This window comes from Brachyhypopomus gauderio, chromosome 1, assembly GCF_052324685.1.
Source record: "Brachyhypopomus gauderio isolate BG-103 chromosome 1, BGAUD_0.2, whole genome shotgun sequence".
Taxonomy (NCBI): Eukaryota; Metazoa; Chordata; class Actinopteri; order Gymnotiformes; family Hypopomidae; genus Brachyhypopomus; species Brachyhypopomus gauderio.
In genome coordinates, this window is record NC_135211.1 from 53,000,811 (window position 1) to 53,019,061 (window position 18,251).

Here is an 18,251-nt window from a genome sequence, read left to right on the forward strand (position 1 = left end):
CTATGGCCTGTGTTCACATGGCCTGTGTTCTCATGGCCTGTTTTGTCATGGTCTGTTTTGTCATGGCCTGTGTTCACATGGCCTGTGTTCCTATGGCCTGTGTTCCTATGGCCTGTGTTCTCATGGCCTGTGTTCACATGGCCTGTGTTCTAATGGCCTGTGTTCTCATGGCCTGTGTTCCTATGGCCTGTGTTCTCATGGCCTGTGTTCACATGGCCTGTGTTCTAATGGCCTGTGTTCTCATGGCCTGTGTTCACATGGCCTGTGTTCTCATGGCCTGTGTTCTCATGGCCTGTGTTCCTATGGCCTGTGTTCTTATACCCTAGATTTGCAGCCTAAGAGAGAACCAACAATTCAGATACTAATATCAGCAGCTATTCAGATACTAATACAATTAATAACGCTTTAATTGATTATTTTGTAAATAAAACTTTTGTTTTGTTTATAACTTTTAATGTTCATACCAATAAACCATTACACTGAATTGAGGGAGAGAACCAGAGAACCTAACTCCTAAGTCTAAGCCCAGACCTTCCTTGTCTCTGCCCTTGAAGATCAGATTAAGGGGGGTCATCAAACTCAGTTCCTCAGTTGAGTTTTTTTCTTTCTTACAAATATCGAGTTGTGTGTACATGTTCTGTTGTTTACTCAAGTGGATGCAAAGCAAACTTTAATATCTCTCAGATGACCGAAGTGCAGAACCTTACAGATCGCTTTGTTTACCTCCACTGTTACAGCTCAGCACCCCCCACTATGTCTCTGCCTTTTGGTTTGGTGCCATTTTGACTCCCTAATTCAGAAGCCATTGACCTGTGATATATCTTCTGATAATCACTCTCTTCTCTCCCCCCTGCCCCTCCCTCTCATTTCTCCTCTCCCCCTCTCTCTCATCCGTCCTCCCCTCCCCTGCAGCTGGGACCACCTACATCTTCGGGCGAGGAGGAGCTCTCATAACCTACACCTGGCCACCCAACGACCGTCCCAGCACGCGCGCAGACCGGCTGGCCGTGGGCTTCAGCACGCAGCTCAAGGAGGCCGTGCTGGTGCGGGTGGAAAGTGCCAAAGGACTGGGAGACTACCTGGAGCTGCACGTAGTAAGACCCCACCGGGGGACCTGGGGCTGGGGGTGGGGCTGGGGGTGGGGCTGGCGGTGGGGCTGGGGGTGGGGCTGGGGGTGGGGCCTGCTGGGTCAGAGGCTTTGTGATCCTGTGATTGGGGAAGACATAGACAGGCATTTCAAAACATTCCCTGTTCAGTATGTAGTACACCCAAGACCCAGGGTTGTCTACTCTGCCCAAATGAGTCATTTTGAGTATGGGGCAGTCATGCTCTTTTGATCAGATCATCGTAGGTTTGATTCCCAGCCATGACACTTAGCCCCAACTGCTCCCCGGGCACCGGGGCTAGGGCTCCCCCATGTACCACAGCCCCCTAGTGATCACTAGTGTGTGTGTGTGTGTGTGTGTGTGTGTACTCACAACCCCCTAGTGTGTTCACTAGTGTGTGTGTTGTTGTAATTACATGGATGGGTTAAGTGCTGAGAACAAATTCTCATGGGTGAAAATTTAAATTAGCAACTGGGTAACTATTTAAGTTTATTATTTAAGATTATTTTCAAACCTATTCAAGCTGTTGGGTAGTTTTTGAGTAGTGTTGTTGTTGATATTATGTTGTGTAGTTCTGTGGTAGTGTTGCGGTAGTGTTGTATTAAGTAGTATTGAGTTGTAACCCTTAACCCCTAACCCTAACACTCCTAACCTTTAACCCTGTCCCTAACCCTGACTCTCATCCTATACCAAACACTAACTCTCTTAACCCTAATCTAACCTCCCTAACCCCCACCCTAACCCTAACCCAACCCTCCCTGGTCTGTGGGTTGGGTCCAGTATGGCCACTAGCTCAAACACCATGTGTAACGAATGGCTCAAATACATTAATGCAGTGTGGCGATTGGCTCAGACACACCATCACAGCATGGTGATTAGCTCAAACACACTAGTGCAGCGTGGCGATTAGCTCAATTACACTAGCGCAGTGTGATGATTGGCTCAGACACTCCAGTGTAGCGTGACCATTGGGTCAAAACTCACCAGCACAGTGTGGTCATTAGCCCGCTCCATTACACCTGATCCAAGCCATCTGAGCAGACAACAGAACACATAACAGAACGTATATTACGTACCCCACAGTGACATCGAATGCTGAGTGGAGGTTCCTGCTGGCCTGTAGCAGTGGCCACCTACACACTAACTGGAGCTCCATCTGCTCCAACAGGCTGGGAGGTGCTGTTCGGCCCGGCTTGCAGTGGGCCATTAAAACACATATGGGCTTTAAATATGTATTGATGACATTTGCAAACAGCCTGTTGACCTTTTCACCTCCTCAGTGTGGTGAGCTGTACTGCAGGAAGCTCTGTTAATGGAAAAATTGCCTTCAGTTATTAACTTTGACTCAACCTTATGGGCGCTTGGAAATTGCTATAAAAGTCACACAGAATCAGATCGTTTGCTTGCATGCACGCACACACACATACACACACACACACACACACACACACACACACACACTCTTTCTTAATGCGTTTGTTTTTCTCTGAGTACTGCTTACTCGTCTGTTAGAGGAGGTGATGACTCAACCTCTGGGTCAAATGTTTTAGCATTGCTCACAGTCACTTACTGTTAAAACACATAGAAGTCAGATAGAGGGGGAGAGGGATGGAGAGAGGGAAAGGGGTAAAAAGGAGAGAGAGAAATGGAGAGATGGAGAAATAGATGAAACAGAAAAAGTCTAAGTGTGAATAGTCTGGACCAAAAGAGAAGTGGAATTGAGGCTTAGGGCTAACCCTAACCCCTAACCCCTAACCTCTAACCCTAGATGTCAGCCACTGCCATGATGCTGACCTGCATCAGTTGTGTTTCCACAAATCAGCTATCAGCTATTAAACAACCCAGTTCATAAGCACTTCCTCTCTACTTCCTCTCTTCTTCCTCTGTTTCCTCTCTACTTCCTCTCTACTTCCTCCCACATTCACTCCATCACTCACACGTTTGCTCACTGAACTCCTGCTCTGGGGTCACTGTGAAACGTTCAGAACTGACTGCCCTATCCATCCCAGGGCATCAGTCTCACTTCGTTACCACACCGATGGCTTCATTAGTATGGGTTATGAGTCGGCCTGTGGTCCCCGCATGTCTGAATGTCCCAGGAGTGCTGTGCATTATTGAAATGTCCTCTCTCTCCTCCCTTGATTACTCTATTCATCTAAATGCTGTCACTCACTCTTTCTTTCTCTCTATTCCTCTCCCTCTCCCCCAATTAACGGCCGTTTTCTGGTCGACCATCTCGGTGTGTGTCTCTCTCCCCCATAATTGCCTTTTCCAGTGCAGCGTGTTAAGTACCAGGCCGTTTCCATGGCTTTAATTACAACCTCAGCAAGTGGGAACAGCTCAGTACAGTGGGAACATCTCAGACCTGTAGGAACAGCTCACCACAGTGAGAACAGCTCACCACTGTGGGAACAGCTCACCACTGTGGGAACAGCTCAGGCTTGTAGGAAAAGTTCACCACAGTGAGAATGGCTCATCACAGTGGGAACAGCTCACCACAGAGGGAACAGCTCACCACGGTGGGAACAGCTCACCACGGTGGGAAGAGCTCACCATGGTGGGAAGAGCTCACCATGGTGGGAACAGCTCAGGCTTGTAGGAAAAGTTCACCACAGTGAGAATGGCTCAGCAAAGTGGGAACAGTTCAGATGCAAGTCAGTGATGCATAGGTTATGGCTGCCTTGTAAGGTGGTGTGTATTAGTCAGTGATTTAAACCCATATCTGTGTTTCCTTGGTTACATACAGCACAGGAGGATGGGAAATTGTGTGTGTGAGAGAGAGTGAGAGAGATTGATTATAACATGTTGAATAGAGTTATTGAGTTCTTTATCTAAATAACGGACTTACTACAAACTTCACTACATTCATCACTACATTCTCCAGAGTATGAACACACACACACACACACACACACTCACACACACACACACACACACACACTTTGCAAATGCAATTGTCTTCTCTGCTGCTGGTTACAGCTCCTCTCCCCCAGGCCCGGAGCTACTAGTGTGGGGGTTTGTGCCAGTTTAATTACACAGTTGGAGGTGTGATCAGATGTGCGGAGCCACCAGGCAGCTGCAGATGTGAGATAACATGCTATGGATAGGTCTGGTGATTTAGAGTGTGCACATGTGTCTGAACACGAGTGAGTGTGTGTTAGTGTGTATAGCAAAGAGTTTTGTTGTGTGCTCATGTGTGCGCTCATGTGTGGTTTAAGTTTGCCTGAGCTGATAACGATCAGAGATCCTGGTATGTCATGGTGTGGTGTGTGGCGGTGTGGTGGTGTTGGTGTGGTGTGTGGTGGTGTGGGTGTGGTATATGGTGTGTGGTGTATGGTGGTGTGGTGTGTGGCGGTGTGGTGGTGTTGGTGTGGTGTATGGTGGTGTGGTATGTGGTGGTGGTGGTGTTGGTGTGGTGTATGGTGGTGTGGTGGTGGTGGTGTTGGTGTGGTGTATGGTGGTGTGATGTGTGGCGGTGTGGTATGTGGTGGTGTGGGTGTGGTATATGGTGTGTGGTGTATTGTGGTGTGGTGTGTGGCGGTGTGGTGTATGGTGTGTGATGTGTGGTGGTGTGGTATGTGGTGGTGTTGGTGTGGTGTATGGTGGTGTTGGTGTGGTGTATGGTGGTGTGGTGTGGTGTATGGTGGTGTGGTGTGGTGTGTGTGGGTGTGGTGTATGCTGGTGTGGTGTGTGTGGATGTGGTGTATAGAGGTGTGGTGTGTGGTGGTGGTGGTGTTGGTGTGGTGTATGGTGGTGTGATGTGTGGTATGTGGTGGTGTGGGTGTGGTATATGGTGTGTGGTGTATTGTGGTGTGGTGTGTGGCGGTGTGGTGTATGGTGTATGGTGTGTGATGTGTGGTGGTGTGGTATGTGGTGGTGTTGGTGTGGTGTATGGTGGTGTGGTGTGGTGTATGGTGGTGTGGTGTGGTGTGTGTGGGTGTGGTGTATGCTGGTGTGGTGTGTGTGGATGTGGTGTATAGAGGTGTGGTGTGTGGTGGTGTGGGTGTGGTGTATGGTGGTGTGTGTGGGTGTGGTGTATGCTGTTGTGGTGTGTCAACACCTCCCAACACCTCTCAACACCTCCCAACACCTCTCAACACCACTCAATACCTCCCAACACCTCTCCTTCATCACTGTTTCTCTCACTCTCTCTCACGCCTCTATTCACGTCTCACTCTCTCTCTTCTCTCTCTCTCTGAGAGATTGTATGTATGTTTCTGCAAACAGACATGTCATTCCCCCACACCCTCTTCTGATTGCCTCTGATTGTGAGAGGCTGAGAACACAAGTGACTATCCGCGTGAAGACACTCCACTCTGAACGTTTTATGGGCGATCGACCCTCTTGATAAGACAAATAGTCCTCATCGCAGACATGTCCACCATGTCCAACACCACCGCAGCCAGGACAGAGTCTCCACTGCACAGATACCACATGTCCATGGTAGATCAGTGTGTGAATAGACATAGTGGCTACTGATGGAGAAAGAGAGGATTGTGAGGAGAAGAGTGCGGCAAACCAAATGGGGCCATGACAGTGAAACAGAGGAGACATGCAGCAGTGGAAGAAAAAGATGAACAGAGGGAGATGGAGGGGGGATGGAGGGAGAGAGAGATGGAGGGGGATAGAAGGAGAGAGAGAGATGGAAGGAGATGGAGGGGGGATAGAGAGGAAGATGGAGGGAGTTGGATGGGGGATAGAAGGAGAGGGAGATGAAAGGAGGTGGAGGTGGGATGGAGGGAGAGAGGGAGAGAGATGGAAGGAGATGGAGGTTGGATGGTGGGAGAGAGGGAGAAAGAGATGTAGGGAGATGGAGGGGGGATAGAAGGAAACGGAGATGGAGGGACGTTTAAACAGGAACAGTAAGGACTCTTCACATGAAGGCTGTTTGGACTGACAATGCAGTATTAAAGAGGGAAGAGAGGGAGGTAGAGAAGACAGGAACGCTATTTTACTCAGATGGAGGACAGAGGCCTAGAGGCTGAGGACACACAGATGTCTGAAAGCATGCATTATCACACACACCATTAATTTCACCAATAACACACACTCACATATACACACACAACATACACACACACATACACACACAATTCTAGAACAACATGGCACAATGTGATTTCAGCAAGTGGGAGGGAGGCTTTGTTTTGGTGCTCATTTTGCTGGCACAGTAAAGCCCTCAGTGGCTGTTAAAAAACCTTAACCTTAACCTAACCCTAAACCCTAACCATAAACCATTAGCCCAGAGACTCCTGATCACTTCTCCAACTGGCTTTACACACAAAAAAACAACCCAACCCTAACCCTTCAACCCAAGAGCCTTTAAACCAACACTCCACCTATAATCCTCCAACCCTAACCCTCTAACAATAGAGCCTCAAACCCAAAATCTCCAAACCTAACCCTCCAACCCAAACCCTTTAATCCAAACCCTCCAACCCAAACCCTCTAATCCAAACCCTCTAATCCAAACCCTCCAACCCTAACCCTCTAATCCAAACCCTCCAACCCAAACCCTCCAACCTAGACCCTCTAATCCAAACCCTCTAATCCAAACCCTCCAACCCTAACCCTCCAACCCAAACCCTCTAATCCAAACCCCCCAACCCAAACCCTCAAACCCAAACCCTCTAATCCAAACCCTCCAAACCTAACCCTCAAACCCAAACTCATCAACTGGTTGATGGGGAATGTCTGATGGGGTCTGTCTGATAGGGTTTGTCTGATAGGGGTCTGTCTGATAGGGTTTGATTGGTAGGGGTCTGTCTGATAGGATTTGTCTCATAGGGGTCTGTCTGATGGGGTTTGTCTGATAGAGGTCTGTCTGATGGGGTTTGTCTGATGGGGTTTGTCTGATAGGGGTCTGTCTGATGGGGTTTGTTTGACAGGGGTCTGTCTGATAGTGTTTGTCTGATAGGGGTCTGTCTGATGTGGTTTGTTTGATAGGGGTCTGTCTAATGGCATCTGTCTGATGGTGTTTGTCTGTTAGGGTCTGTCTGATGGGGTTTGTCTAATAGGGGTCTGTCTGATGGGGTTTGTTTGATAGGGTTTGTCTGATAGGGGTCTGTCTGATAGGGTTTGTTTGATAGGGGTCTGTCTGATAGGATTTGTCTCATAGGGGTCTGTCTGATGGGGTTTGTCTCATAAGGGTCTGTCTGATGGGGTTTGTCTGATGGGGTTTGTCTGATGGGGTTTGTCTGATGGTGTTTGTCTGATAGGGGTCTGTCTGATGGGGTTTGTTTGATAGGGGTCTGTCTGATAGTGTTTGTCTGATAGGGGTCTGTCTGATGTGGTTTGTTTGATAGGGGTCTGTCTAATGGCATCTGTCTGATGGCGTTTGTCTGTTGGGGTCTGTCTGATAGGGGTCTGTCTGATGGGGTTTGTTTGATAGGGGTCTGTCTGATAGGGTTTGTCTGATAGGGGTCTGTCTGATGTGGTTTGTTTGATAGGGGTCTGTCTAATGGCATCTGTCTGATGGCGTTTGTCTGTTGGGGTCTGTCTGATGGGGTTTGTTTGATAGGGGTCTGCCTGATAGTGTTTGTCTGATAGGGGTCTGTCTGATGTGGTTTGTTTGATAGGGGTCTGTCTAATGGCATCTGTCTGATGGCGTTTGTCTGTTGGGGTCTGTCTGATAGGGGTCTGTCTGATGGGGTTTGTTTGATAGGGGTCTGTCTGATAGTGTTTGTCTGATAGGGGTCTGTCTGATGTGGTTTGTTTGATAGGGGTCTGTCTAATGGCATCTGTCTGATGGCGTTTGTCTGTTGGGGTCTGTCTGATGGGGTTTGTTTGATAGGGGTCTGCCTGATGGGGTTTGTCAGATAGGGGTCTGTCTGATAGGGGTCTGTCTGATAGGATTTGTCTCATAGGGGTCTGTCTGATGGGGTTTGTCTGATGGGGCTTGTCTGATAGGGGTCTGTCTGATGGCGTTTGTCTGATTGGGGTCTGTCTGATAGGGTTTGTCTGATGGCCTGTGTTTGCTCTTTCTCCGGTCAGTGTGGAGTTTCAGTATCTTCCAGCAGATTCTCATGTTTGTCTTCTCATTCCTTATTAGACTCTGAGAAAGCAAAATACCCCAATCCTAACCCCACATTTTACAGTGAAACAGGTTTTGCAGGTTGTTTTGGGCCAGGGCGGCTGCCTCTGTCTCAGTACCTGAGAAGAAGCAGAGTGCTGATGTTAATGAGGTTAATCCTCCAGAGAACAGGGTCAGCACACAGCCTCATCACACACTGCTTAAGTGGAACTATGTGGTTCTTAAGTCTTTAGCTCCGGACATGGACAGGGTGGAGGTGTGACAGGAAGCTGCCCTTTGAATTAAGGAATGAAACTGAGTCAGGCTTCTCACACACACACGCACGCACACACACACACACACACACACACACACACACACACACACACACACACACACACACACACACACACACACACTGAACTCATCAGGGTCAGTCATTCAGCTGTCAGTCTGTGCAGCTGTTATTGTTTTGAGCTTCTGCGGTCTTGGATAGCCCTGTATCTCGTAATCACATTCTGCAGTCCTCCCTATCTGATATAGACTGAGTTTCCATCCCTCTACACACTGGTCTCTGTTCTCTCCACACTGCTCTCTCTTCTGCCCACGCTGGTCTCTGTTCTGTCCACACTGGTCTCTCTTCTGCCCATGCTAGTCTCTGTTCTGTCCACACTGCTCTCTCTTCTGCCCATGCTGGTCTCTGTCCTGTTCATACCGGTCTCTGTCCTGTCTTATCACATCTCAGCATGCAGGATTTGTGGCAGTTCACAAACGTTTCTTTTATTTTCTTTTATTGGGATAATTGTAGTGAATAGTTAGAAATAAACTTCCCCATCCACTGGCAGCATAAGTGGAGATGACACTCGACATGGTGGCTAATCCAAACTCTTAGCGTCTCGCACTGGTGACCATAAAGGATTAAAAAAGAATACACATCTAAACGCTCACCTGCTATAAGTGTAGCAACCACCATCATTTTATTTTTTCATGTCTCCGCACACAGGATCTTGCCATACAGATGAAGCTAAAGTTAACCAAACTAGCATTGAGTATATTGATCACAAAACTTAAATACAGTCTTAAATGACTGTAGAATTTCACAACTAATTCTACACCGTTAAATATGTACACTAACCTAAAGACTCGTGACTTGACTTGGACTTGTATTTTGCGACTTTTAAACATTTCTGGCATTACTATAACCAAACTCATGCACAGTGTATGTGGAGATCTGCAGTTACCCACAATCCTGTGCATAAGAGGTTGACTACATAAGAGTAGTCACTGTAGTGTTCATGTGTATGATTGTATGTACACAAGTATACACTGTAGTGTTCATATGTGTATGATTGTATGTACACAAGTATACACTGTAGTGTTCATATGTGTATGGTTGTATGTACACAAGTATACACTGTAGTGTTCATATGTGTATGATTGTATGTACACAAGTATACACTGTAGTGTTCATATGTGTATGATTGTATGTACACAAGTATACACTGTAGTGTTCATATGTGTATGATTGTATGTACACAAGTATACACTGTAGTGTTCATATGTGTATGGTTGTATGTACACAAGTATACACTGTAGTGTTCATATGTGTATGGTTGTATGTACACAAGTATACACTGTAGTGTTCATATGTGTATGATTGTATGTACACAAGTATACACTGTAGTGTTCATATGTGTATGATTGTATGTACACAAGTATACACTGTAGTCTGCTTTGTGCTTCTATTTTTCTCATAGCATGAATGGGAACTGCTCCACAGTCTGATTAATCAATCCCAGCACACTCACTTTACCAGCTGTGTCTAGCATGGTCTGCATTCAGCAATGAGTCCATTTCAATTCCACGTAATATGCTACATCTGGAAAGCAAACACACACACACACACACACACTTCTCTTAATATCCTGTTCTGTTTTGAGAGAGTACACACACGCATACTCCCTTGTGTTTTCTGAGGTTATGTCATACATTCATTATAATTAGACTGTAAATATTCAAGGTTAATATGACTGTCCTTGCTTTGAGCTTTTGTGTGCATTCATATCAAATGTGTGTGTGTTTTCTGTGCAAAACCTAGTGTGTTTGTGTGCATGTGTGTCCTATTGAAAAATGTGTGTGTGTGTGTGTGTTATTAGAGCAATAAACTAGAAAACTTGTGTGTATATTAGAAATCTAAAGTGTGTATGTTATTAGAAAGCTATCCTTTCACACTGAATGAAAGTGGATTTTTTTTCTATTTTCTTTTCTTTCTATTTACTAGTTTTTTTCTCCCTTTCTTCATCTTTCTCTCCCCATCCCACTCTCTCTCCCTCTCTTTCTCAACTCTCTTTTCAATGACCTGAATATAGACATCTGTTGTACTCTGCATCGCTGTTCACTCTGCTGTTCACTCTGCTGTTTGCTCTCTGCTGTTCACTCTGCTGTTCACTCTGCTGTTCACTCTGCTGTTCACTCTGCTGTTTGCTCTCTGCTGTTTGCTCTCTGCTGTTCAATCTGCTGTTCAATCTGCTGTTCTTCTCGATCTAATTTCTGGTCCTCCTACTCAGGAAACACTGCACAGGATTCTAAAGCTTAGCTGAAGATGAAAGGTTGGGGTTAGAGGTTAGGGTTAGAGGTTAGGGTTAGGGTTAGAGGTTGGGGTTAGGGGGTTTTACTTGGTGGTAAATATCACAGCAGGGTTAAGGTTAGGGGCTTTACTGGGTATTTAAGATCCCTACAGGGTCAGGGTTAGGGGTTATGGATAAGGGTTAGGGGTTTGGGGATAGGGGTTAGGGATTAGGGATTAGGGTTATGGTTAGGGATTAGGGTTAAGGGGTTTTACTGACTTTTTAATATCACTGAATAACTACTGTGATGCACATAGTACATGAAAGGATGAACTGGGATTTAATGGTCTCGTTCCTAAATGACAATTTTCCTTTGGCATCCACCACTCCGACACAAGATCGATCAGAATTACACACATGATAAACACATTGATTGTATATTGCATCACAAGAGGATTTGATGTCTGGTAATTAAATGTCTGCCCAGGTTTATCGAACCAGGAAACGAGAGCAGAGTCTTCTGAGGTTCTTAATGATGAGAGTGAGATGGTGGCTGTGTTTGTGCTGTGTGCTGGGGGTCATTGACCTGCAGACACGTTTGACATGGAAGTGAGTGGGGACATTGGAGGACCACAGGCTAAATGAGTCTCTCTGTGTTCCTCCAGCTGATGGTGTAGCACCTTTACGCACCTTCAGATTGCTCGCTTGTTTAGGGTCTCATTTCTTTTCTGTGATCTATTTGAATAGTGCAGGTGAGCACTACATAGGACTATGTGTGTGTGTGTGGGAAGGGGGTGCTTGAAAGAGAGAGTGATGGGGAGAGAGAAGAGAGAAAGTGAGAGAGAGACCCTGTGTGCCTATGCAAGCTTCTGACTTACAATCCTCCAGCCAGGTGAGATTGTTGTCATGGTAACCAAATTGCAGAACAGGTGTTTGCTAAGATAATAAGACACTGTGAGTCTCCACACATGAAGAGAACCGTTCAAGAAATTAGACATCATGAAGTTAGTGGCCCCCTACACCTAATCGCTGGTTTCCCTAACCCTAATCCCAACCCTAAATCCTATACCTTAATCCTACCCTACCCTAACCCTAATGTACCCTTCTACATAACCCCTAAACCAATCCCTAACCCACTAAACCAAAACCCTAACCCTAAACCAAAAGCCTAATCCTAACCCTTACCCTACACTCTAAACCCTACCTTACCCTTTCATCCTCTAAATCTAAACCCTACCCTAACCCTAACAACTGAACCATACCCTGCGCTAATGACACGGACAAGTTCACAGCCTTCCCAGATTTGCACAGAACACCCAGAGGACACTTTCTCTACCTCTCATTCTGTCTCTACCTCTCTTTCTGAGTCTCTCTCTCCCACATGCACTATTATCTCAAAGCTCTATGTCTATATGCTGGATTCATTATCACTTAAGTCTACAGTTTTTATTCCCCATGAAGGTCAAACTAGAACAAGATTTCTCCACTTTGTTTTCCGTTGTTCTTCAGTATTTAGGAAACACCTCACGGATGCCCTGGGACGCATAATCAGTGAAGTATCCTGGGGTCATAGAATGTTTCGGGTCTCACAACATCATACACCCTCACCCAGGCGACCCAGCTGGGGGTGATCAGGCCCCGACTTGCATCCCAGTAGCAGTCCACGGATCTGCCCTTTTTATCCAAAGCCACCGGGTGGCCTTCTCAGCGGCTTTGCTTGCGGACTTGATGGCCCTCTTCTTTGCTGCTCCTATGATGCCCAAGCGACTCGTGACCTTGCACAGAGACCTTCCGGCAAATCCCCTGCAGCCTACCTCTATGGGCTCGTAGAAAGTCCTCCAGCCTCCCTCCCTGCACTCCTCTACCAGTTCCTGGTGCTTAGCCCTCTTCCTCTCGCTGGCCTCCTCAATGTGTTCTTCCCAGGGCACTGTTAACTCCAGTATGATCAGCTGTTTTGAATACTGAGAGGTCATGATCATATCTGGGCGGAGGGTTGTTGTTGCGATGTTCTGAGGGACCTCTGCTTCTCCAGGTCGACCTGCAGCTGCCAGTCAGGTGCTGAGTGGAGTAGGCAAGTTGTCTTCTGTTGTTGTGGGTTGTTCTCCAGCTTTGACAAAGGAGATTGCTGTCTTGGGATCATGTTGTTTTTTTCCTGGAGTTAATGGCTGAGGCTACACTCTCAGCGACTGCCTTGAGTACCTGGTCATGTCACCAGCTGTAGCGACCTTCTGCCAGAGCCTCCGGGCAGCTGCTGAGGAGATGTTCCAAAGAGCCTCTACCCAAGCACAGAGTGCAGGAGGGTGTCTCACATTTTCCCCACACATGGAGATTTGCTGGGCTTGGTAGGGCATCGTAGACGGCTTGTACCAGGAAGCGAATCCGCTGGAAATCTGGTTGTAAGATGTTGGTCCATGTGATCCTGCACTGTAGTGCACACTCCCACTTCGCCCACGCTCCTTGTTGTCATAGACCCACTGCCCTGCTCATTCGCTCTTCCACACCCGCTCAAACCTCCTCCTGGATCAGATGGTGTCTTTCCTTTCCATGGGTCTGGCTGATGATGGGCTTTGGAAAGTGACCCACACCTGCTCTACCTGTTGCCACAGTGCCCACCAATGACTTCTGTCTAAGGCGTGACTCTGCCAGCTCCACTGCTTCTTTGGCCCTCCACTTCCTTCCTGTCCTCACCTCAATGCCAGCTGCTGACACCTTGCCGTTGAATCCCTGTACTGTAGAGCTTCTCTGGTGCGTGCCACCATGAACTCCTCTTTGAGTCCACTAAGGGGGAGCTGCGGAATGCTACTTGTTCCATAGAGGGCAGAACTGGTGAGGCTGCGAGGAAGGCCCAGCCATCTACGAAGAAAATCACTAATCCTCCTCTCTAGGGACTCAACTGCTGTCATCGGGACCGCATAAATCAGCAGAGGCCTCAGGATGCGAGGCAGGATTGAATGCTGGTAGATCCAGGCTTTAAACCTACCAGGCAGGCCAGATTTGTCTACCTTGGTGAGCCAGGTGCCAAGTTCTAAGCTTGCCTTCTGAATGGCTGCTGAGTCATCCAGGCTGGAGTCAAAGAGCTTCCCCAAACTCTTGACAGGTTCTGTGATGGTTGGGATGACAGTTCCTGAAATGGAGAATCGGAACTTGTCGATCACCTTACCCCTCTTCAGCACCATGGACCTCGATTTGGCGGGCTTGAAACTCATCTTTGCCCAGATGATGAGTTTCTCAAGGCCTTGCAGGATCCACCTGCTCCCTGGGACTGACGTTGTTACAGTAAGGTCATCCATATAGGCTCTGACAGAGGGTTGTCGCACACCTGACTTAGACAGCGGCCCTCTGCACTCCTCCTCGGCTGACTTGACCACCATGTTCATGGGAACCATGTTCATGGAAAAATAGGACAACAGAGATAGTGCAGCCTGTAATTATCCCTATTATCTTTCCCTATCCCTAATTATCTTTCCCTATGCAATGCCAGTCCGATGTTCCAGACCCAGATGTGACCCTCATCCTGAATCATTGTAATAGTCCATGATGAGGTCCTTGATTTTACTGGGAACATGGTGAATGTGAAGAGCAAGTTCAACCAGCTTGTGTGGTATGGACCCATAGGCGTTGGTCAGGTCCAGCCACAAAACAGCAAGGTTGCCTCTGTTCTCATGAGCCTCTTTGATCAGTTGCGTGACAACTCCTGTGTGTTCCAGTCAGTCGGGTGCACCAGAGATTCCTCCCTTCTGTACTGATGGATCGATGTAGCTGTTCTTGAGGAGAAACTCAGTCAGTCTTTGTGAGACAACGCTAAATAAAACCTTCCGTTCTACACTCAGTAGTGAGATGGAGCAAAACTGACTGATGTCTCTTGAGTTCTCCTCTTTTGGGATCCAAACTCCCTCAGCACACTTCCACTGGTCGGCCACTCTCCCTCTTCTCCAAATCACCTTCAGGACCCTCCACAGGTGCCGTAGAAGCCCTGGGCAGCGCTTGTAGACGAGATAAGGAATTCCACTTGGCCCTGGTGCAGAAGCCGAGCAGGCTGCCCTGACAACCTCCTCAACCTCCTTGATACATGGCTCCTTCAGATTGAACTCTGTTGTTGGGGGGCCTGGACTAAGAAGAGCTTTGTTGGGCTCCATTTCGAGATCTCTCAGAGGATCTCTCACTGTGTCTTGGAGCTTAGTGGCTAACGTAAACTAAACAAACCTATCAGGGTGTGGTTTCAAGTGTCTTATGAAGTTTGATGTGGTGTTCCAGTGTCTTTCATTTGTTTCCCACATGATTTACATGTCGTCCTTAGGTTATGTCCAAGGACTTTTAACTCCCTATAGCCAAAGGCTCCACGAACTGTACTCCAGCTGTAACCATGGCAACCTTGTTTAACCTTCTGTCTGATTTCCTGCTCGTGATAAACAATGTTGTGATATGTAATGAGGAAAGGGGCTATGTCCCAAATTACCAAAACAAAGTTAGAAATAATGGCAAAATTAAACACACAAAGTGTTTTTTCTATAACTCGCACAAAGCACATGGATAACGGACTGACTCTTACTGTTCACGAGTCATTTTGGACGAGTCTGAGTCGAGAGTCATTGAGTTTCAAGTCAAGTGCCCATCTCTGAGTAATACTTTAAACTTATCTGTGTAACACTGGACACACTGAGCCGAGTTGACACTGGTGGATCTTAAAGGTTCTCTCTATCTTCTCTCTGCATCTTTTATAATGAGTGGTACTGCAGGAGAACAAGAACTCTGATGACTATAGAGTAAAGTGTAGTGATTATGCCTGTGCAGGCACTAACTCGGGCAGCCCTGACCTCCTGATGAGGACCCTTCTGCAAGCAGTTCTTTTATTATTTGCTATCATAAGAGCTGATCCTATTGGCCAGGGTCAAAACTCCAATCTCCAATCAAGGGAGACCAGACGTGAGGTGGAAAACAGTTTGAGCAGACTGATGTGGGTAACACACACACACATACACACACACACACACACACACACACACACACACACACACACACACACACACACACACACACATCCTCCTAGTTCCCAGAACCTCACACATTGTGCATTCCCCTTTTTATAACCCAGATGGCCCAGGTTGATAATTGCATGTGGAGTTTAATCAGGTGCAGAGCACACAGGGTAGGTGAAGATCTCTTCAAGACCCTGAGACCAATACTCTGCCCCATTAACACTGAGCTACTGCAGGACACACACACACACACAAATGCAAATGCACACACACACATACATACACACTAGGCAGGTCTGTTTACACCTTGTTGGCTAACCCTACACTCTGCAACCCTTGAAGTGGGTCATAGTCACCACTGTATGTACATTTACTGAACAATGTAACTAATGGTGTAATCAAGTAACCTACCTAAAAATTAACCTTTTTCCCATAAATCTAAAAAAATCCACTGTTACAGACCAGTAAAATCGCTGCATTGGTTCTAAAGCCTGTCTAAAGTGCAGGAGGTGTGCTGGACCTGGTCCGGTCTGCCTTCTGAGATTAGAAATACATTGCTGTACTGTTTCATTTTTAGAAAGTCATACATTATTATGTATGTGTTGTTATTCTGTGGGGTTGTGTTGTATTGACTGATGTCCTGTGTGAATAAGAGCTGACTCAGATGTGCCATGGACGCAGGTGCTGACTGACCACTGGAGGTGGTTTATCAATACCTTTATTGATCCCAAATTTGGGAAATTCTCAGTGTAAAGCACCACAAACCCAGAGCGGCCGCAGCGTCTAAAACGTGCTGCCGTTCACAGATGGGGGGTGAAACCCAGTGATCAAAGTTCCAAATGGATACACATCCTCAAAGTCTTCCAGGGAGAGAGGCGTGAGACACAAACCATGCCACGTCTCCCACAAGTCAAGCACACATCTAATTGAGAACGTTCCGTCCAGACATGTGGGTTCTCCCGCACCATGATTCCTGGGTATCAGTTGCGTTGAGAGACCACTTAATCAATTACGTAGTTCTTGTTTAAAATTCGAAGAGTAGCGTCAGGGTACTGAGACGAGACAGAGGAGCTGAGATAAACCAGGGAGTGCAGGAGCAAGAGATGAGAAGACGCAAGAGAAAGTTTGTGTCTCTAGCAGACTTTACAACAACCCACCATTCACCATTCCATTCACCATAAATTGTGAATTGTGACAGGGTTAGGTTCATTGGGCTTAGAAAATGACTATTACATATATGTGTTAAATTATGTTATTTATTATTTAAATTATGTTAAATTATTTATTATTTTGATTCCCTAGTGAGAAAACTGAAAATTCTTTTGAATTTTGAATCTCAAATGTATTTTTTTTCTTTTTTTTTGTACTGTAGATGTTAATCATTATAATAAAGTTTAAATCTTTAGTACAAAATAATAATCATGTTAATGAATTCCATAAAAACATGGCCCTGTATACTAAAGCCCTGTGCATAGTTCATCAGTGTGTAATGTTCATATTCAGTGTGCGATGTGCATATTTAGTGTGTGATGTGCATATTCAGCGTGTGATGTGCATATTCAGTGTGTGATGTGAATATTCAGTGTGTAATGTGAATATTCAGTGTGTGATGTGCATATTTAGTGTGTGATGTGCATATTCAGTGCGTGATGTGCATATTCAGCGTGTGATGTGCATATTCAGTGTGTGATGTGAATATTCAGTGTGTAATGTGAATATTCAGTGTGTGATGTGCCCCCAGACTGAGTAGCTTGCTGTTACCTCCTCTTCACTGGACACTAAACATGCCATCGTGTCCACAGTGGAGATCAGCTCTAATGAAACGTTTGTCTTGCTAATATTATTAAATAATTGATCCAAAAATTTATGTGTCCAAATCTATCTCTCTCCCTCTAGCTCTCCATCTTTTCCTCTCTCTCCCGCTCTCCTCCCTCTCCTCCCTACCTTAGTCTTAATTAATAATTATTTAAGGTCTAAATCCCTAATATATCTGCATTTCAAGGTCTGTTGGTATAAATCAGCATAAATGCCTCCATATTAAGCATTAATTATAAAGAAAGGTTTGGGTACTTTCTATATGTACTGTGTGTACGTAGTGAACTTGTGTTGTGCGAGAGATGCAGGCGTTTCACTAAACCTTCATCCTGTGTTAAGTGAAAATAAAGTAATTTGGTTTAATTGGATTTGATTATGTGCTGCAGTCTAACAGTCAAAGGTAGTAGCAGCTTATTAGCCCAAAGTGCTTTACATCACAGAGCTGTTCCTCCATGCTTACCAATCCTAGCGACAGTCACTAAGGTAAACAAATGACCTAATCTCAAGCATCACATATTGCCTGATCTCATGATCTGTGGCAGCGAGCCATTCGAGTGAGAATACAAGGACATGGAGAGAACTCTGTTGTATTGGCTTGTGTTGTGTTTAGCCTGTGTTGTGTTTAGCCTGTGTTGTGTTTGGTCTGTGTTGGCCTGTGTTGTGTTGGCCTGTGTATTTTTGTGTTTGTCTGTGTAGTGTTGTGTTGGTCTGGTTTGTGTTGGTCTGGTTTGTGTTGTGTTGGCTTGTGTTGTGTTGTGTTAGCCGGATCTTTTGT

At 46.2% G+C, this 18,251-nt stretch overlaps 1 protein-coding gene across 14 annotated transcripts in view; it reads left to right on the plus strand.

The window, feature by feature from the left end:
* The window catches only part of nrxn2b (neurexin 2b), a 580,834-nt gene that overhangs the window by 517,621 nt on the left and 44,962 nt on the right, over window positions 1–18,251 (plus strand). For all 14 annotated transcript variants that reach the window (XM_077019139.1, XM_077019095.1, XM_077019103.1 and 11 more), the window contains one exon: window positions 913–1,094. In XM_077019139.1, coding sequence (XP_076875254.1) covers window positions 913–1,094 — 182 coding nt within the window. The remainder of the gene's footprint in view (window positions 1–912; window positions 1,095–18,251) is intronic.